This window comes from Mus caroli, chromosome 5 (assembly GCF_900094665.2).
Source record: "Mus caroli chromosome 5, CAROLI_EIJ_v1.1, whole genome shotgun sequence".
Lineage (NCBI taxonomy): Eukaryota > Metazoa > Chordata > Mammalia > Rodentia > Muridae > Mus > Mus caroli.
The window spans coordinates 93,290,034-93,311,556 of record NC_034574.1 but is presented as its reverse complement, the minus strand read 5'-3'; the positions used below and the strand labels follow the sequence as shown (position 1 = coordinate 93,311,556).

Sequence of the window (21,523 nt, the reverse complement as noted above, 5' to 3'; positions counted from 1 at the left end):
AAAAAAAAAAAAAAAAAAAATTTAATCTGCTAGCAATACATTAGCACTGTGGTCTCCGCTTGTCTGTGAATGAAATCTGTTAGACATAGCTTTCCTGTAATTGTCTTTGGTAGCAGACTCTTTTTAACGTGGATGCTATGTTTTCTTGTTACAGATATTGACGGTCTAATTACCCGGGCCTTGCTGACAGGCAATTTTGAGAGTGCAGTTGACCTTTGCTTACATGATAACCGAATGGCTGATGCCATTATATTAGCCATAGCAGGTGGACAGGAACTCTTGGCTCAAACACAAAAGAAATACTTCGCAAAATCCCAAAGCAAAATTACCAGGGTATGTTATTTTTCAAAATAAACAGTAGCACACGCACACACACACTTAAATACAGATGTACTTTACAAAATTTTATATTAGCTGGGAATGGTGGTACATATCTTTAATCCTAGCACTTGGGAGGCAGAGGCTAGTAATCTCTGAGTTCAAGACCAACCTGGTCTACAGAATGAGTTCTAAGATAGCCAGGACTACATAGAGAAACCCTGTCTCAAATCTGCCCTTCCCCCAAGAAAATTATATTTAGTTTTCAGCTGGGGTCTTGCTGCATAACCCAGGCTTTCCCTGTGCCTTCAATCCTTCTGCCTCGGCCTCCTGAGTGTCAGAATTATAAGACTGTTATTCTGTTTATGAAGGTGGGGTCCTGTTGTTGTTATTATTGTTATTATTATTATTGTTGATAATTGAGATACAGTAAAAAATTAAATTGTTTGACACAGAAATAGGAGTTTATGTTTTGATGTGAAACAATTCCAGTGTTTTGATTCCCTTCTAAAATATTAAAACATTTCCAGCGGTTTAATGTAGAAAATGTTAAGGTAAACATTGTAGCTGTCTCTTAACCTTTTCCAGAAGTTGGTGCGTGTCTCCCCATGCCTTTCTGCATGTCTTTCGACTGTTCCTGATGTAATCGAGATCACACATAGATGCACGTGTCATCGTTGTGTGTGTGCACACATCAGCATGAGCTGATTCTCCTCTACCAAGGAGGCCACGGGGGTGACCTTGTGCCCTTAGCCTGGGTCCTCAGCCTGGCAGCAAATGCTCCCGCTTTGCCTTCCCACTGGCCCTGCCCTGGTCTTTGACCTTTCTTTATGAAGTTCCTTGTCCTTCCAATAGTGTCTCCCAGGATGCCATGCTTAGACAACATTTCCTGATTCATTAGACCCAGGAACATCTTCCTGTTTTCTTCGTGTCCTATGCTTTCCTCTGAGGCCCTTTATAAAATACATTGATGCAGTTTTCTTTTCGAAGGAAAACAGTGTCTGTTATTTGGTTCAAAGCATGTGTCACTGTGCTGCTGTTTGATTTGTCATGAAAACCATAGGTAGTCACTGTGAAAGGTATGGGACACGGCGGCAGTGGCTGCCCTCGGTTAGACCACAGCGCTGCAGGGCTGTAAAGATTAGCTCATCCTCATGTCTCCTGTTTACTTTTCCAAGCTTATCACTGCAGTGGTGATGAAGAACTGGAAGGAGATTGTTGAATCCTGTGATCTTAAAAATTGGAGAGAGGCTTTAGCTGCAGTCCTCACTTATGCTAAACCAGACGAGTTCTCGGCCCTGTGCGGTAAGAAACAAGCTGCAAACAAGCTGCCCATGCAACTGGAACATAGGCGGTAGCCGCGCCACACTCACTGTTCAGGGGTTTTAGTCACATATAAGAATTGTAAAATACAAGCCAGGCAGTGGTGGTGCACGCCTTTAATCCCAGCACTTGGGAGGCAGAAGCAGGTATATTCTGAGTTTGAGGCCAGCCTGGTCTACAGAGTGAGTTCCAGGACAGCCAGGGCTACACAGAGAAACCCTGTCTCAAAAAAACAAAAAAAGAATTGTAAAATACAAAGGTAGGCAGTGCTCACTTATTGTTTAACATATTCACGGTGGTGAATTTGATTCTCAGTAGGTACATGCAGGCAGACAGACAAATGGACGGATGGAAGGAAGGGTGGCAATAGTGAATATGTCATTTAAAAGTAATTTCTTCTGTGATGTATTTTTGGTCAGAGCAGAATATAAGGCTGGCCTCTGCTACTTAGTAGCTGTGTGAGGAGAAAGGATCATTTCCTAAGCCTACGTGGCTCTCAGTAGACATTAGTTGGAATCAGTGTCTAATTGTAGCAGTCAGGAGTATTCGTCATTGCAGGCCAGGCTAACTTGGTGGCTGAGGAAGCACCGACGCTTTCTTGCTGGCATGAATATTTACTGTGGTGTTGTGAAATCTTGTATCTGTGGCTCATGAGGCACCACCGACAGTTTCTTCTATGTATGCGTTCAGAGTTTTTGGTTCATATTTTCCCATTTATTCTTTCTAATGTACTTGCTGGAGAGCAGAGCAGTTCTGTAGTTAGACATAGGAGCACGTAGGATGGTTGTTTTTCTCTGGTCCTAGACTTTACTGGCTGTAAATCTAGTCATCTTACATTGCCTTTCTCTTGATTCACAGATCTCCTGGGAACCCGTCTGGAAAGAGAAGGAGACAGCCTCCTGCGGACTCAGGCCTGCCTCTGCTACATCTGTGCAGGGAATGTAGAGAGATTGGTTGCTTGCTGGACAAAAGCTCAGGATGGCAGCAGCCCCTTGTCTCTCCAGGCTAGTGTCTTTGCAACCAAAGCTGCTTTTGTTTTAGCATGCCCTCAGCTGACCAAACGCTGAGCTAGAAATGCTTTTGTTCTTGAAACTTGCTGCTTTCACCTGACTTATAGCTTCTGGATGCATCAGTGTGTGTGTGTTCATTGTCATCTTCGAAGAAGCCAGGTGTGAGATGGTGGGCTAGTCAGGTGTGGATGAAGCCGTTGGGTCAGATGGTGTGTGGCAGTTTACTGGAGCAGTAGGTGGTGGGAAAACTGAAAGAAGCCCAGGGTTACCTGCCCTCCCTTTAAGCTCCTCCCTCTGGCAGAGAGCAGCAGTATGGGCTGGAGAATGGGATGCACCCCAACACTGAGGGGAGTAGTGGTGATCAGGGAGTGTGAGGTTCAAGATAAACTGAGCCCAGGTTAGCTCTACCACCCAGGCTAGAGAGAAAGCCAAACTGGAGACGGTCCTAGGCCTCAAGTAGAGCTTAAAATTTCCCCCAAGGCACCTAGTGGGCAGTCTTGCGGTATCCTTGCGGTATTTTTGTTTGAAAAAAAAAAAACCTATCCAGAGTCGTCGTTTTAAAGATCTTTTTTTTTTTAAACTAAAAGTCAGATTTGTTTGTTTGTTTGTTTGTTTAAAGCAAACTTTTCCTTCCAAGTGCTTCTGAGAAGTAACATGTTTCCCACCTGTGGATTGAGGGGAGGGGATCCTGCACACTCCCTCAGAGCAGAGCTTCCATTACAAGGCCTACTCTCCGAGAACAGTTCCACAGCCTTTGCCACAACCATATTAGTCAGTCTGTAGTATTGGAATGAAATGACTGGACCAGTTGACTCTTACAGAGAAAGGGCTTTATTTGGGCTCATGGTTTGGAGAGTCCCGTTAAAGGTTGGGTAGGTAGCCCATGGCTTTGGGTCTCTGGCAAGGGCAGGATATTATAGTAGGAGCACATGGCTGAGCCACAGGAGGCAGAAGAGCAACAGAAAGACCTAAGCACACAGCTCCCTCAAGGAGTACCCTCAGGGACATAAGGGCCTCCCTTAGGCCACACATCTTCCAGGTTCTGCCACTCCTCAGTAGAGCCAGCCTTTGGAGGGGCATTGAACATGAACAACAAGGGAGCCCTTTGGAGGTCTTGTGCCTCTTGTGAGACTGCGAAGTAGTGATGTTGCAGGAAACATGCCATGCACGCTTGCACATGGCTCCTTCTCTGCTTGCCAGGAGACAATTCTGTTGCTGGGTACCTGCCCATCACTTTTAGTTTGGATTTTTTGTGTCTGAGATCATTGGACAAGTGTCTGGCAGGTTGAGGACTGTCTATGAGAGGCAGGCTTCCTTCTCCTCCTTCTTGCTGGCCGTCATCAAGATGGTGCTTGGCCCTTGAGTGCTCTTCAGATAGGGGGAGAGCAGGCGCTGTCCTTCTGGTAGACCCTGGGAAGCTTGCCGACTCTGTTTCTTCTGATTGTCTCCTCCTTTGCTTTTCTCTCATTTAGGATCTGATTGAGAAAGTTGTCATCCTCCGCAAAGCTGTACAGCTCACCCAAGCCTTGGACACAAATACTGTCGGAGCTCTTCTGGCTGAGAAGATGAGTCAGTATGCCAGCTTGTTGGCAGCCCAGGGCAGCATTGCCGCAGCCTTGGCTTTTCTGCCTGACAACACCAACCAGGTAATTAGTGTCCATTTTCTTCATTGTTGTTTTGTTTTTGAGGCAGGTCCCTGGCTATCCTGGAGTCGCTTTGTAAGCCAGGCTAACCTCAAATTCAGAGATACCGTGCCTCTGCCACCCTAGTGCTGGGATTATGCCCAACTCACTTTTATTTCTTTTAAAGAATCTCATGTTTAAGTCCAGACTGGTCTTGAACTTACTATAAAGCTGAGGGTGACCTTGAACTTGAGATCTTTTTGCCTCTGCCTTCCCAGGGCTGTGATTACAGATATGTGCCACTGTGCACAGTTGGTCTCACTGTATTGGTGTATAAGAGCTTTTACCTTAAGACTGGCTTAGACCTCTAGATCATCTAAGCATAAAATTAAACCCTGCATTTTTACTAAAATTTACTATAAAATTTACTTATAATTATGTATATTTTCTTGTATTTGTTTTGAGACAAGACTGAAAACTGTGTGTAGTGAAGGCTGGATTTAAATTCCTTGCCCTCCTGCTTCTGCCAAGGTAATCACATACTTTAATAGTTAATGAGAGGAGGCACAATGCATGTGTTGGGGCCCATGATTGAGATCAGAGGTCGTCGGCTCACTCCACCCATGTGGAACCCAGAGGGCAAAGTCAAATCTTTGGATTTGTTGGCAAGTGCCCTTAGCTGTTTGTTGAGCCATCTTGTGGACTAATCACATGCATTCTCTAGATGCTATTCCTTATACTGCTCTCTGGGCTTCAATGAGCTTTACTGAGAAAGAACCTTAGTGCTGATAGCACTGTCTCCTGTGAGTCTCAGCAGGCTGGCTCTGCAGACTTTGTGCTGCTGTTGTGTACCTCTTCCCCATACATACGGAGTGTACCTTATAAAGTGTGGCTCTCAGAGGGGCTTCAGTGCAAGCATGGGGGGCACTCACTGTGCCGTGTGCCTGCTGAGGGTATCTGAGGCTGGCTGCCAGCCAGTTTGTGTGATCACAGAACGCCTGGTTCAGTGAGTCCCTGTGTGTTGGTGTGAAAGAGACAGAGGCACACAGAACACAGGTGCCCCCAAAGCCAAAAGACAGCATCAGGTCTCTTGGAGCCAGAACTGTAGGTGCCTGTGACCTGCCAAACATGGGTGCTCAGAACTGATTTGGGGTCCTCTGGATGAGCAGTAAGGCTGAAGTGTCTTTACAGCTCCCCTCCCCAGCAGCCTTAAACGTGTAACAAGTTTATTAGACTAAAGCAGGAAAAGGTGGCTCAGCTGTTAGGAGCACACACTGGACTTCTAAACAACCCACAAGGTAGTCCACAACCATCGGTTCCTCCATTTCTAGGGATCTGACACCTTCTTCTGACCTCCTCGGGTACTATAGGACACGGTGTATAGACATACATGCAAACAAAACACCTGCAAGCATAAAATAAACAAACTTTTTTCCACTTTTCTGAGACGTAGTCTCTCTGTGTAACTATAGCTGTTCTGGATCTTTCTCCATAGACAAGACTGGCTTTGAACTCATAGGGATCTGCCTGCCTTTGCCTCCTGAGTGCTGAGACTAAAAGCAGGACTGAAACTGTTTCTGGAACCTTGTAGCCCATAGCTTTTAAATTTTTGTCAATTTCTAAAAATATGTGTATGTATTCTCTCTCCTCTCTCTCTCTCTATCTATCTATCTATATAGATATATGTGTATGTATATGTATATACACATACACACACACACACATATTCTATAAATCTATATAGTTGTGAATCCGAAAGAGGGAGGTCCAGATTTGAACTTCACGACGTTGCAGAATGTCTCTTAGCTGATGTATTGGCTCCTCTTCCCATCAGCAGCTATGGCAGCTCATGCGCTTTTTCCAGTTGTGTTTTTACAGTAGTCCTCTGATTTGGGAGTACTGTTACTTTGCCATAAAACAGCCAAAGAGCAGTGTTGATTCGGCATTGAGCAGGTGTTCTAATCAAGAGGTGCCATAGGTCCAAGCCCTGCCTCTCAAGTGATAAGTTGTACTGTGTGTCTCTGTCCTTTGGTGCCAGTCCAAGATGTTGACTCACGAGTAGCAGTGTCTTTTCTAGAATGTTCAACATAAGAACCTTGAAGGGGTCTCTTGAATGATCAGATTACTTCAAGAATAATCAACATGCTCCCTATAGCTGGCTCAATTCACAGTTTTGTTTTCTTCTTCCTACAGCCAAATATTGTGCAGCTGCGTGACAGACTCTGTAGAGCTCAAGGCAAGCCTGTGTCGGGACAGGAATCTTCTCAGAGCCCATATGAGAGGCAGCCACTGTCCAAGGGCAGGCCTGGACCAGTTGCTGGCCACTCGCAGATGCCCAGAGTTCAAACTCAGCAATATTATCCCCATGTGAGTGATATGGTCCAGGTGACGTGGGACTGAGTGTGTGCGTCTGTCCAAATGGATGGTTTAAATGTGCTTGGTAAAAGGTGGAGTGAAGCTACACAGGGCAGAGTGTGCTGCAGTTGCACTCAGTGGACCTGCTTCTCAAAATCACCTCTTTTGTGCAGTTGTTTCTGTTCAGTTTAAATTGGTTTTAAATTTCCCTAGCAAGACTGTTTCTTCAGTCTCAGTCAGACCTCCCTTGTACATGTATGTACCTCTACTAGCCTTATTTACCAAAGTATGTAGGGAGAGTGGTGAGAAGGGGTTAATGACTTGGCTCGTCTTAAGAAGGCCTTTTCTGAGCCTTCTTTTTTCCATCACCAAGGTAAGTTCATCCTGTCCTCTACATCCACACACTCAAGAATAACCCAACGATGAGTGAACCACGTAGATTTTAAAGAGAACTGACCGAAGGCTGTGAAGAGTTGGGATAGGGTTATTAGTTTTATTTAATCTTGTGTTTATGCCAGTAAAAAGTGATGCTATTTGTTTTTACAGCTTCATATAGAAACTGTATTTACAGACCAGCAGATAATCTTTTTTTTTTTTCCTTTTCTTGACAATGTCTTACCAAGTAAACCCTCGCTGACCTAGAACTTAGTATGTAGATCAGGCTGGCCTTAAATTCATGAGATCTGCTTGCCTCTTTCTCCAGAGTGCCGGGGTTAAAGTGTGTGCTGTCACACAATGAATGCCCTTCCTTCATGTTCTTAAATGGAAGATACTTTTTAAAAATAAAGTATAACTAGTCTTTACTGATAGTGAAGTTGACATTTCAGCTAGAACAACTTGGTGATAGAATTAACAGGGTTTTTGTTTGTTTGTTTGTTTCATTATAAATCTAAAGTCTTGAGAGGCCTGGATCAGTTAACACTCTCTCTCTTGTACTTGGGGACAAGATCAGAGCTTAATCAGACTGTATGCAGATACAGTGTACTGTGTACTTTACTCTGTAGACCACTGTTTCTAGGTTGTTTCCCCCGTTCCCTTTGCAGGTACTTAGTGCAGCTCTCTCTGAGTGCCTGGCATTAGTCTTGCTATAGGGATTGTCCTGGTAAACAAGCTACACAGTTTCTCTCCCTTACAGACATTGTGCTTACAAAGTCTGCCATGGAAATGGGGGTGGAGTGTTGACCAAGACAACAGAGAGGTGGGATGTCACAAGACTCTGCAGGGTTCAAGGCCCAGAGATGTCATCTCTGTACTGCCCAGCTGGCTGAAGGCTAACCTTTGGTTAGAATTTTCAGTCAGCTTGTGTTTAGACTGAGATGTTTCTTGAGGTACTAATAAAGCAGGGCTTGCTCTGCACAGGGAGAAGAGAACAGTTACTCTTGGTGCCTTTGCCTTGTCTCTCTCTCTCTGAGAAATGCTGAAAGCATTTAAAGACTGTTGAATTTCTTGGGCATAGTAGTGCACCACTTGAATATTTACATTCACTTGGGAAGCAGATGCAGGTGGATTTCTGTGAGTTGGAGGCCAGACTTGTGGCCATAGCAAATCTCAGGTCAATCAGATATCAAGATCCAGTCTCCAAATAAAACAACAACAAAATCACAAAATAATTTACCAGTCTTGTATTTTAAGAAGAGCAGGTAAAGTCCAGCAGTGAGCGGGGTTTTCTTGCTGGGTGGGTGAGGACAGTGGTGTGCAGTTTTAAAAGTAGTGTTTGCAGGTGGAAGGGGAGGGAAAGAGGAAAGTTATTTTATATGCTTATGGCTGTGCTGGAGTGCTGTAAAGATTCGCATACCAAAAGGATTTTGATGGCTTAAAACGGATTTAGGAAGGCCTGGAGAGATGGCTCAGCAGTTTAAGAGCACTGACTGTTCTTCCAGACTTCCCGAGTTCAATTCCCAGCAACCACATGGTGGCTCACAACCATCTGTAATGGCATCTGATGCCCTCTTCTGGTGTATCTGAAGACAGCTACAGTGTACTTACATATATAAAGTAAATAAATAAATCTTTACAAAGGAAGGTTTTAGGAAAACGTTTAGACAGAACTTGAGAGTAGGCAGAACTTGAGAGTTGAGGCCGGCTCAGTCTCAGCCATCGCCACTGAGTCCTCTGGACCTTAGGGTCACCTCTTAGGAAAGGCTGGGCTTGGCTGGATGCCATTGAGTCTTCTGAGGGAAGTGTAGCGTCTGGTGAATGGCCTGACTAGCAGCATGGAAATGGGTTAATCAGGCTCCCTCCCGAGTGTCTTCTCTTTCTACCTAAGGACCTCTTCCCACTTACACCTTTTATTATTTACTTATGCATTTATTTATTCATTTATTGTGTGTTAGTGAATGTGTCACCTGCATGTACACCAGTTCCCCTGGGGCTGGAGTCACAGATAGTTGTGATCTGTCCTATGGGTGTTGGGAATTGAACCCTGGTCCTCTGGAAGAGTAGCCAGTGCTCTTAACCACTGAACTACCGCTCCAGCCGCCTCATACACTTTGGGCTTGTTTCTGTGCTGCCTGAGATTTCGCACTGTCTGTCTTCCCTGCCTCCCTGCAACTGTTTTGTTGTGTTTTCCCTTTGGAGCCAGGTGGCCCGCGAGCCATTGCTTTGCTACATGTGATCTTACTGCTTTCACTTTTTGCTTTGCATCTTGCTATTAAGCCCTTTTGAGTTGTTTGTTTCTTCTTTTAACGTTTTCATTTTTTATTTTCTGTGATTGGTATTTCTTTGTTCAATTCAGGTTAGAATTGCCCCTACTGTCACTACCTGGAGTAACAAAACTCCCACTGCCCTCCCCAGCCATCCACCTGCAGCCTCTCCCTCTGACACACAGGTATATCTGCTCACTGACTATATATAACACTATATAGAACTATCACCTGATTATATAGATGATTATATATGCTCTCGCTTCTTCCTCGTTACTCTCCAGTCCCTACTCTGCATTCATCTGCCTGCTCGATGCATCTTATTGCTTGTGGGATACAGGTGGCAATTTTTAGTACTATTAATTTATTCTCTTATCCTTTCTCTTCTGCAGTTCTAAATTTACTTGAGCTAGAAAAATCTCAACCAAGGTTCAAATAATAGTTTTAATTGAATTTTATGAAGATGTTTCTCTGTCTTGTAAGCATTGCAGAAATGGAAGAAAACCAAAAGTCCCCTTATGCTATTTATCCTGAGTCCGGAGCAGTAAATGGAAGTTAGTAGAGATGAAACTTCTGGTGTTACCACAGTGTTGCCGACCCTGTTATGAGGCCATTGCTGCTGCCATTCACTGCAGTCATTTTGGACCTTTCGATCACTCAGACCGTTCTGAGCAAGATAGTATAGGCAAAATGCAGCTTTCTCATATAATAGCTTAAAAAAATAAACACCAATTCCATTTCAGAGACTGCAAGGCTATTTGGTGAGACTTGATCCCAAATATAATTTTCCTTTTTACTCTGTTCTCATTTTCCAGGGAGAAAATCCCCCACCTCCAGGTTTCATAATGCAAGGCAATGTCATTCCAAACCCCGCTGCCCCGCTGCCCACGGCTCCAGGCCACATGCCCAGCCAGCTGCCACCTTACCCACAGCCACAGCGTGAGTAACCATGGAGCCTGCCTCCCCTCATTGCCTAGCCGCCACAAAACCATGCTCAGTCAGTTTTGACAGATAAAATCAGGGGGCTAGGGTGTCACTCAGTGCCAGGGGGCTCGCTTAGAGTGTTCAGTTTCTAGCACCCACAGAGAGTGGGGAGGTGGGGAATAGACACACACAAGAGAGACACACCGACATACTCACCCACACACAAGATACAGGGCACCCACGTGCTCACCCACACACAAAGTACAGGGTGCCCACACACTCACCCACACAGAAGATACAGGGCACCCACACACACCCATGCCCACCCACACAGAAAGTACAGGGCACCTACACACACCCACACAGAAGATACAGGGCACCCACACACTCACTCACACAGAAAGAACAGGGCACGCACACACTCACCCCTGCACACACAGAAAGAACAGGGCACGCACACACTCACCCCTGCACACACAGAAAGTACAGGGCACGCACACACACCACACAGACTCTTTGCATCCTGAAGCGTGGTAGTGTATGTTTTGCAGTAACGAACAAATGATGCTGTCTTGTGCCAAAGCCCAGACTTTATGTGTGTACACTCTTAGATTTGTATATTCTGTGGACTTTGACAAAGGGAGCAGTTACACTTGAAAAAAGAAGTGCAATTAGGAGTGGGGATGCAGGCCTTCAGTCCCATCCATGGTGGGTAGAGGCAGACTAACTGTTTCACATCTACAAACAAAGAACCTAAGTAAAAATGGGGAAATTATAAGATTAAATAACTATTAAAAATTAAGAACCAAGGGCCTAAACAACTATTAAAGACGACCCTAACCACTGATCCAGATGAGGCCTTCTGAGCTGCAGGGATTCTTCACATAAATCTACATTTCACACAGTGCTTAGTGCTGTTTCTGGGTAGCAGATGCCCCGGGTGGACACTGCAGGGCCTCTCCCTGCCTCTCTCCCTGCCCTGCCTATGCAGTGTTAGGCTCTGTCAGGAGGGTTGAGTGAGGGTGGAGGCTGAAGTCAAGCTACCAACACACTATAGGGTTTTCCAGAAAAGTACTGGCCTTGTGTCCACAAGTCCTCATGGCTCCATCTGGTGGCTCATTGCTGTCTCTGCAGTCTTCCCAGGAACAGGCGGTCTCAGAGAAGGGCCAGTCCTGTCGGCTCTTAGACCTGATGGCCCATGTTTCTCAGAGGAAGCATGCTAAGGCTTTGTGTTGTTACTGTTTTTTTCTTTATTTTTGAGGTGCTGCAGATGGAACCCAGGTTTCCCATGCTAGGCAAGTGCTCTGTCACTGAGCTACACCCCCATCATGAGTGCTAGCTTTGGTCTTACTGTTATAAGATTAATGATTAAAACCATCTTCCTATGATACCGTTACTTGTTCCTCCTACTTCCGTGTGAGTAAGTATGTAACTAACGAAGGATTTCTGTTTCTTCCCCTTGATGTAGCTTACCAGCCAGCCCAGCAGTATTCCTTCGGAACAGGGGGGGCAGCAGTTTATCGACCTCAACAGCCTGTTGCTCCTCCTGCTTCTAACGCTTACCCTAACACCCCGTATATATCTCCTGTGGCTTCCTATTCTGGGCAGCCTCAGATGTACACAGCCCAGCAAGCCTCCTCACCTACCTCCAGCTCTGCTGCTTCTTTCCCCCCTCCCTCCTCTGGAGCATCCTTCCAGCATGGCGGACCAGGAGCTCCACCATCATCTTCAGCTTATGCACTGCCTCCTGGAACAACAGGTACACCGCCTGCTGCCAGTGAGCTGCCTGCGTCCCAAAGAACAGGTCTGCGCTTGGAAGGGGTCTGCTTGGGCCTCCTGTTTCATGAGCAGCGGGGTGGCTGGAGGGGCGGTATTTCCAAGTGTTTGTGAACTGAATAACATGGGGTATTGGTTGAATTTTCAATAACAAATTCTAAAACTTTGCATGAGTGTGAGCCCCCCCCATAATGAATGTCAGCTACTAAATGAAGAGAACAGACTAGCGCTTTCAAACACTAAGACTATGTAACCCACTGCTGCATGTACTTTAAAAGGTAGAAAATTAGTTGGCAAGACGAATGACAGTTGAAATCAGATTTAGTGGATACTGTTATGTGAAATACAGAACTTTAGAGGGCATAGCATCCTGGGAATTGAACGTAGGCCTCAAGTGTTAGTGAAATGCTAAGCTGTATCTCCAACCATTCCTTTACTTGGCTGAAGTGTGCTCAGTGTTCTTAAAATGTTGTTGCGGGCTGGCTCAGTGGGTCACGTGGGTCACTGGCTGCGAGCCTGACAAGCTGGTAGAAGAGACATGGCTTCTGGAGTTGTCCTCTGACCTCCATAACTGCAAGAAATAAATGTAGGAAGATAAAGAAATCTTAGAGTAATGTCCCAGTTCATCAGCATTTGATAGTACCTGCTTCAGATTATAATGGATGTTCAAACTAGTGGGGTAAAAGGATGGAGTTAGACTTGTTTAACCCTGAGCTGGAAGATGTTCAAGGAAAGGCTGTTCTATAGTTTTCTGATTTAAATGCTAAGAGTAACTCTAACTGATAAAAGTATCGTAAGTCTGTGGTAGAAGCATTCTTTTCAAATAAATACAACAATAAATATCGATATAAGAGATTTTAAAAATATTACTAGTTCTAAAATCTTATAATTGATTCTAGAATTATAAACATACCTCTTTCCCCATTTTCTAATATGCAATATTAACATTCAAAGAGCAAAACTTACATACTACAAGGATTTTGGAAACTTGCATTGTCTTGGTTTATCTGTGGAAGCTCAGCCGATGTTTGATACCATATACCACCAACCCCATGTGTGATAAACTGGTTATTAACCAGGAATAATAAGGGATTGACAGTAACTAAAAATTAAAACTGCAGGCTGTAATAACTTGCTGCCATTGATACAGTCTTCACTTTGGGGCCTTGTTAACTGAGGTAAGGGTAGTCTATCTGGCGGGTACACTGGACAAAGGGACAGCTTGTACCCTTCTGTCTTGAAATGAGTGTATCAGACTTCTCAGCTATTGCTTACGAATGTTTAGCATTCCTTTTCATAACTGTGGACAAAGTTGACCATGGAAGTGAAGGGGAGCCTATCATACACACTTCAGTTAATACACCACAGACACATCCTAGTAGTTTGATGGTTTAGAAGTGAGTGCTAGCTCCTAGACTTCAAAAAATACCCTTTAAACCTAGGTAAGCAACCATTCTGAGCAGCCGGGGCCGATTCTTCAGTAAGGACAGTGTGGGTTCAGATGAGCGCCTGCTCAGTGCTGCAGGAAGTAGAAGAGCAGCTCACTGTTGCTAGAATGTCCTGGGCTTGACCTCGAGTTTGCTGTTTGTCTTGCCTTCAGTCCTCACAACCCTGAGAAACAGAACCGCTTTATCTTGTTAAGATCTTAGATGAGGACACTGGAGCTTCTAAATGCTGCAAACAATCTCAGAGCTCACAGTTGTTCCAGTTTAACCTGGTCTGTGTCCTCGCTGCTGGTTCTGTGCTGGTTGTTGGAGTTCTCGTGTCCACATAGAAACTTCTCAGTGGAGGGATTACAGGACTTCGCCAGCACCACCCCTGGAGGCTTTTGTCACTTTTTATAGTAAATAAGACAGTGCATAGCATTGTTTTCCGCCTTAGGCAGAAGAGCATTTGCCATGAGGGTCTGTGCGCTGTGCTAACAGGAGAAGCGTCCACACTAACCTTCCCTAGGGTTCAGCATGCACTGTGTATGTCGCTGCCTGGCCACCTCCTGCATGTAACCTTCCTGTACACCTTAACTGCAGTCAGCTCACCGTGCTTTCATTTTGGATTTCCTAAAGAGTTTGTTGAAGTTACATAATTGTGACTAGAAAGTTTGTTATATTGTAATGTTTGTCTTAGATCATGAGTTTGTTTGAGATTTAGAAATTCCAGTTGACCAGTGGATAATCACTGTTAGATCCTACAGATTTCCAAGCTTCCTGTTGATATATGAGATGGTGTGGCAAAGGCTCAGAGAGATGGATGTTGCAGTTAGTAAAACATTTATCAGTCAGTTCTTTTTTTTTTTTTAATTTATTTATTTTGTTTGAGTGTTCTATCTGCATGTACACCTGCATGGCAGAAGAAGGCATCAGATCCCATTACGGATGGTTGTGAGCCACCATGTGGTTGCTGGGAATGGAACTCAGGACCTCTGGAAGCGCAGCCTGCGTGTGCTCTTAACCACTGAGCCATCTCACCAGCCCCTATTCAGTCAGTTCTTAACAAGACCTACTCTGTAATTAGAATTATGGAAGAAGTAGAGAGGCAGAAAAGGACAGTGTATCTCTAAGGAATAATGAGTAACTCCTAGAAATTAAATTTTGTATATGTGTCAAATTTTGAATAGCCTCGTGTAGTAGAATAGGGACTGTATAGTTCATACAATAAGAAAATAAGAGTCTCGTAGAGATCCTGGACTGCTGAGTGGGGTGACCTAAGTGTCACTTTCAGGAGAGTACTCTGGAAGCTTCCTCACGGGAGAGATTGTGACACATGCTGACCACAGTACTGGGGTGGAGTGGCAATGGTGCAGGTCCCTTGTGGCAGAAAGTGGTCCCTGGGTCACTGTCTAGGATGAGTGGGTGCTGTTTGACTCTTTTTTTTTTTTTTTCCAGTCCTTGGTTTACTTTGTGTTTCTAAGAGAAAAACTTTCAAAAATATGATGGCCGTAGAGCTAGCCAGCTGGCCCGCTCTCTCCCCAGAGTCACAGTGCGCATTTGATTCTGATTTCTGATTTCACTGCTAACTTTGAGTCTGACTTTGTTATGACCTCCGTGCTGTCACTAAGGGATCATGTGAAAATTGCTATTCAGACTTCCTTGTGCTGCAGCTTAGTGAGAGCAGATCACTTGCAGGCTCCTGCTTGGGAGCTGGAGAAGTGGTCTTCGTCCCTTCCCGGTCCTGTGAGCTGGGTGGGGCAGAGGTTGCATAGCTCAGAGCAGTTGTCTTGGCTCCTGCCCTCCCACTGGAGCTGCATGGGTTCTGAAGGCTGTGTGTGCAGATGAGTGTGCCTGCTTCTGTGCCGTGCTGGGCCACAGTGGACGGGGTGTGTTCAGTGTGTACTCTTCCGCACTGCTGGAGGCTTGACAGCAGCGCTGTGTCACCTAAGAACCTGCTGGACAGAGAACATTCGGTCCTACCGTAGCCTCACTGATTGTTCTGCTTGAACAGGTCCTCAGTTGCCACGGGTCCACGGCTTTGAGTGATGCTGGCACGGCGCACTTGCCGGCACGTGGCATGAGTGGTGCTGGCACGGTGCACTTGCCGGCATGTGGCATGAGTGATGCTGGCACGGCGCACTTGCCGGCACGTGGCATGAGTGGTGCTGGCACGGCGCACTTGCCGGCACGTGGCATGAGTGGGTAGATGACAAGTGCTGTGTGCTTAGGGTGTACGGAGCGCCATTGCCAGGAGAGAAACCGTGAGGGTAAGAACCAGGGAAACACTGAGGGCCCCATTGAGAGCAGGCCAGGCTATCTGGTTAGAGACTGCCAACAAGTAAGTTTTGACAAAGTGTGAGGTTGTGCTCCTTTGACATTAGTTTGCTTTTTCTGGATCCTGTTAAGCAGGGAAGAAAAAGGATAAAGTGATAATTTTAGAATGTCTTCCATATTACTATCTAAGTGACTTTTACATTTTATCAACAGAAAATCAATCTTTCCAAGACCAGGCGTCTATATTGGAAGGTGAATTGGTTGTAAAACATACTTTAGTAAATAATTTAATCATTAAATACAGCTTATGAATGGGCATTAACAATAATGCATGTGATCGGTATCATTTTTATTTGGCTTCTTAATTGAATTAAATTTTAGAAGTGATTAAATGCATATAATGACTCCCAGTTTTAATCATGGACGCTGCCTATCTTAGTAAGCATAAGAGAGTACTGGAATGTGCAGCTACAAGCATGAGGTGGTGGGCGAAGTTTCAGTGATTCCTCTGTGTGGTGGGACAGTCAAGAATTTGTTAAGCAGGCGTGACGCAGTAGCTTGGACCAGCTCCCGACTGTCTTGTGCTGAGCTTGTAGGCCGTTCTGTTTAACAGCAAAGCAGCTAAGTCCACAGTGCTTAGGGAAAGAGTGGTTTGCCAAGCAGTTCTGTTGTGAAATAATATTCATATCAGCTCAGCAAGCAAGGGAGGGACGAGGGGAAGGTGTCTCCAAAACCAACGCACTTCCTGTCTTCATATGTTCACGCACACACCTGTGCTTTAGCAACTGTCTGCTTCCACGGAGCGGTGTAGGGTAATCACCTGTAATTTGGAAGCTGTCTGATTTCAGCATGTTTTGTAATATGCTGGTACTAAAACAGTGAGCTCTACTGATGGCCATTTCTAACTCTGCGATGCCAGCATACTGGGGTCTCAGTTCTGAGGAAGCTTGCTGTACTTGACCACAGTTTGACAAGGCAGGGAATGCTGAGAGCTACTTGCTCTTCTGCAGTTGGGTCTGCTGTTGTTTTCTTGTTTGCCCTGTGTTACTGGGCATGGAACCCGGGCCTCCCATTCTGGGCAAACATTCCATCATTGAGTTGCTCCTTGGCCTGGAAAGGTTTTTATAAACAATAGACCCATGTTCCGCATCTGTGCTGGCGTGCGTGTTGAGTTGCTCCCTTGCCAATAGAGGGCTCTCTCCTTTCTTTTTTGGACATCGAGTATGACAGAGCTGTGCAGAAGCACACTCAGCCAACCTATTTTCCCTTTATCAGGAGAGAAGAGAGAACTTTGAAGGCTGGGGGTCAGTTTAGACATAAGGACTTAGGCCTGAAGCGTAGGACAGTCCCTTACATAGCAGTACTATCAGGATATGTTGTCTAAGGCAAGCCCTGTGTGACCCCGGTTGATTGGTGGAGCCTGTGTGGCAGTTACCTCACAGTTAAGGAGAATGTTTAGGGTTCTGAAAGAAAATGTCTTCTATTGTAGGTCCTCAGAATGGTTGGAATGATCCTCCAGCTCTGAACAGGGTGCCGAAGAAGAAGAAGGTAATGAGAAGTTCTCTACCTGTGCGTGTCTTTATCTGTACCACCTGGAGCACAGCACGCTTAACCCATGGCTTTAAGGGCAAAGCTTGCCGGTTATTGTATATAAAATGCATCATATCAAGTTTTCTTCTAATCCATGGTAAAAGAAGGGAAGCTAGAGTGTCGTCAAAGCCTTACTCTGCGCTGTGACTGACACAGCTGTAGTCCCCATGCTTGGGAGGATGAGGCAGGCCAGCAAGGGGACGATGGCTCAGGAACCCTGGCCTTCCTTGGCTTGGCCTGTGCTGTCATCTTCTAACAGTGTGCTTGGCAGCCTGTGACACTTTGTGCGTGTTCCATGTACAAACTTCCCCTCTGAACAACGCACGTAGCAACCGAGGGCCTAGTCCTGCATTGAGCTGCACATATACCCCACTCTGCACATATACCCCACTCTGCACATATACCCCACTCTGCACATATACCCCACTCTGCACATATACCCCACTCTGCANGCACATATACCCCACTCTGCACATATACCCCACTCTGCACATATACCCCACTCTGCACATATACCCCACTCTGCACATATACCCCACTCTGCACAGTGCAGTCAGTTTCTTCTCCCCCCTTCATGACCACCAGACTTGGACGATTCTATCCAGTCATACTCAGGTTCTGTTCAAGTACAAAAGTAGAAAGGCTGACCTGGCGTTGGGTGTACGTGTGATAAAGCAGAACTATGTCCACAAGTCAACTTTTCCCATCTATGTCTACACATGTAATTTAGCTTTCATGTGATTAAAACCATATTCACAGTGGAGAGATGATAAATAAATTAACCTATCAGTCAAAATAGAGAACAAAAGCTCCTCTGCTTACTAGCCAGGCCCCTGCCTTTGGACTCAAGCAATACCAGCAAACCAAGCAACCTCATTCATGTGTCCTGCTGTCTGTTTCTACTCCCACCCCAACCCCCCAACCTGTGACAGCGTTTCTCCTTGTGCTTCTAGCTGTCTTGGAACTCATAGAAATCCTCCTTCCTCTGCTTTTTTTGCCTTAAATAAAGTTGCTTTACTGTGGTCCCTTATTTCAGTCCTTAGAATAAGAGGCCAAGGCCCTGGAAACAAACAGCCCAGATCCCAGCCACAGTGAGGCCGGTCTTGGCTTAGCTCTGTAGTGAACACCTGTACCAAATGACCTTCCCTACCTAACCCCACCCAGGGGTTAGGGAAGCCTTATTCTGCTGACAGTGGTGTGAACTGAAGCCGCTTTAAATTTGTCAGCCCCCTACAGGCCTCTCAAGCAGGAGGAAGCAGAATTTTTGGCTTTGCTGTTGAGTTTTAGAAGTTTCTTTGATCCTTTGGTATTCTAGCAATAATCATGATTATATTTTATAATCAACTGTACTTTATACCTACATTTTAGATTTTCGTTTACAATGTTTTTTAATGATTTATTTTATGTGTATCAGTGTTTTGCCTGCATGCATATCTGTGTGAGGTTGTCAGATCCCCTGGGACTAGAGTTACAGACAGTTGTGAGCTGTCATGTGGGTGCTGGAAACTGAACCCAGGTCCTCTTGGAAGAGCAGCCAGTGTTCCTAACCACTGAGCCATCTCTTGAGCCCTTGCAATAATGTCTTTAAAAATGTTTCTGATTTTTTTACTCCGTGTGTGTGTGTGTTTTTTTGCCTGTGCCAACTACACACTCATGAGTGTGCCACAATGTGTATACGTCAGGAGACACTTTGTTGAAGTGGGTTTTTCCTTCCATTGTGTGAGTCTCAGAGATTGAACACGGGTTCTTGGGCTTCCTGGCAATGTCCACCCAGCCATGTTGCTGTCCCTGCCACAAATGACATTAAGTGAAGAAATACCCTGTATGTAGCATTGTTTATATGTCAATAATGTTTACAAAGTACTGAATATAAATGGTACTTTTTTCCTTTCTCTGAAGCTATATATATTGTAAATTCTTGATGATTTCATTCTCCAAGAATAGAGGCTAGAACAGAACACTGGGAGACATTAAGTCAGTAAGGAAACCCCAACAAAAAGCCAGTCATGATCTGAAACTTTATCTGCTGTTTCTAGTGCCAAGTAGCAGCTACGTAGTGATCTGTGAAACTGGAATTACATCCTATTGTCATGTAATGTGCACACATGGTACATTGGTTGTGTAGATGAAATGCATGTTTTGGGGAGTCTGTGAGAGGACAGGGAGATAACCCTGAGTGTGGTCCTCATTCATGCTAGGTCTACTGCGATGCTTTACTCTGGAATTCTGCATAACATTTCATTTGAGAAAGTATTGTGCTGAGAAACGTTAACCTGGGGTCCTCTCAGGCCTTCACCACTTTAGCCAAGGAAATGGTTGGCTTTCCTCTTCTTACTTTTGCTCCTTTAACTTTCCCGTTTTTTTTTTTTCTTTCATCTTTTAAAAGATGCCTGAAAACTTCATGCCTCCTGTTCCCATTACGTCACCAATCATGAACCCTTCAGGTGATCCCCAGTCACAGGGGCTGCAGCAGCAGCCTTCAACTCCAGTGCCGCTGTCAAGCCACGCCTCCTTCCCGCAGCAGCACCTAGCGGGCGGCCAGCCCTTCCATGGCGTACAGCAGCCTCTTGCTCAAACAGGCATGCCACCGTCCTTCTCAAAGCCCAACACTGAAGGGGCTCCAGGAGCTCCCATTGGAAACACCATCCAGGTATCAGTAGAACTGTAGGGGTGCATGGGAGATGGCTTGGTCAGTGTGAACTCAGTCCTTCATGTTAGCTTCAAAATGGCAACTCCATTTTAATAGACTGTACATGTATATTACTTTTTAGTGGCATGGCTATACGTAAGCTTTCTAGACAAGAGTTACATATTTGGGGAATGTATGTTTACTATGGCTCAGTAACTACAGTGTTTTCTTAATCTAGTCAGTGCACAAGTTAAGATTGTCTGAGTCACCACTGTATCCGAGGCTGTTTTTATAGGCTTTTTTTTTTTTAAATGCTAAGTAAAAATGTTACGAGTTATGTCATTTAGTGTGTACTACCTACCCAGAAGTTAAAAACTCATAGCACACACATAAAAATGTAAAGAGCTGGGTCAGTGCTCACTGTTGAGGAACGAAGCAGCCAGCCTGGGAAATGCTGGTTCTGCTGTCCCGTCTTAGCCGTGCAGACTGGCTGAGAGAGTTCCTGCTTCCAGTCGCTTTCAGGACTACAAGTGTGACACCTGTTTGCTCTTTCCCAGAACATTATGGCTTCCTGTTGTTAATGGATAAGGACCAAATAGTTAGCGCTATCCAGAACTCAAATAGTTAGCGCTATCCAGAACTCCTGCACTCAGAGTCCTCTCTCTCTGGTCCAGTCTTACTGGCCTCCCTGTGTCCTCGTGTATGCGCTGTGTCCCTTCCTGTCTATGTTATTCCTTTGTCTAAAATGATTTTCTCCCCTTACTTAAGTGGTTAGCCAAATTCATCTTATGTATTTGAGTTATAGTTTCCTGTAAGCGTTAACTTTTTAAAAACTTTATTTATTTTTATTTATTCACTTGACATCCCGATCACTGTCCCCTTCCCAGTCCCCCTGCCCTGTCCCTTCTCTGAGAGAGTGGAGTGTCCTCCACCCAGGTATCCCCCAACCCTTGCACATCAAGTCTCTGCAGGGTTAGGCGCTTCTCCCACTGAGGCCAGACAAGAAAGCCAAGCTAGGGAAACAGGTTCCACAGACAGAAAACAGCTTTAGGGACAGCCCCTGCTCCAGTTGTTTGGGACCCACATGAAGACGAGGCTGCCATGTGCGGGGGTGGGCGGGGGCTAAGCAGCAACCCACTGTAGGTACACTGTCACATACCTTGGGGTGGGAGGGGCTGAGCATCAGCCTGCTATAGGTACACTGTCACATACCTTGGGGTGGGAGGGGCTGAGCATCAGCCTGCTGTAGGTACACTGTCACATACCTTGGGGTGGGGGGGGCTGAGCATCAGCCTGCTGTAGGTACACTGTCACATACCTTGGGGTGGGAGGGGCTGAGCATCAGCCTGCTGTAGGTATACTGTCACATACCTTGGGGTGGGAGGGGCTGAGCATCAGCCTGCTGTAGGTATACTGTCACATACCTTGGGGTGGGGTGGGGCTGAGCATCAGCCTGCTGTAGGTACACTGTCACATACATTGGGGTGGGAGGGGCTGAGCATCAGCCTGCTGTAGGTACACTGTCACATACCTTGGGATGGGAGGGGCTGAGCATCAGCCTGCTGTAGGTACACTGTCACATACCTTGGGGTGGGAGGGGCTGAGCATCAGCCTGCTGTAGGTACACTGTCAC

The 21,523-nt window shown here is 45.5% G+C and overlaps 1 protein-coding gene across 16 annotated transcripts in view; it reads left to right on the top strand.

The window, feature by feature from the left end:
* Sec31a (SEC31 homolog A, COPII coat complex component) overlaps positions 1 to 21,523 on the top strand; it is a 56,697-nt gene that overhangs the window by 31,595 nt on the left and 3,579 nt on the right. For 4 of the 16 annotated variants that reach the window (XM_021163766.1, XM_021163763.1, XM_021163759.1 and 1 more), the window contains 11 exons: positions 155 to 333; positions 1,497 to 1,623; positions 2,500 to 2,645; positions 4,124 to 4,297; positions 6,467 to 6,640; positions 9,363 to 9,455; positions 10,086 to 10,209; positions 11,663 to 11,998; positions 15,885 to 15,923; positions 17,161 to 17,219; positions 19,648 to 19,911. In XM_021163766.1, coding sequence (XP_021019425.1) covers positions 155 to 333; positions 1,497 to 1,623; positions 2,500 to 2,645; positions 4,124 to 4,297; positions 6,467 to 6,640; positions 9,363 to 9,455; positions 10,086 to 10,209; positions 11,663 to 11,998; positions 15,885 to 15,923; positions 17,161 to 17,219; positions 19,648 to 19,911 — 1,715 coding nt within the window. The remainder of the gene's footprint in view (positions 1 to 154; positions 334 to 1,496; positions 1,624 to 2,499; positions 2,646 to 4,123; positions 4,298 to 6,466; positions 6,641 to 9,362; positions 9,456 to 10,085; positions 10,210 to 11,662; positions 11,999 to 15,884; positions 15,924 to 17,160; positions 17,220 to 19,647; positions 19,912 to 21,523) is intronic. The other 12 variants (XM_021163769.2, XM_021163765.2, XM_021163771.2 and 9 more) reach the window with 8 other exon arrangements.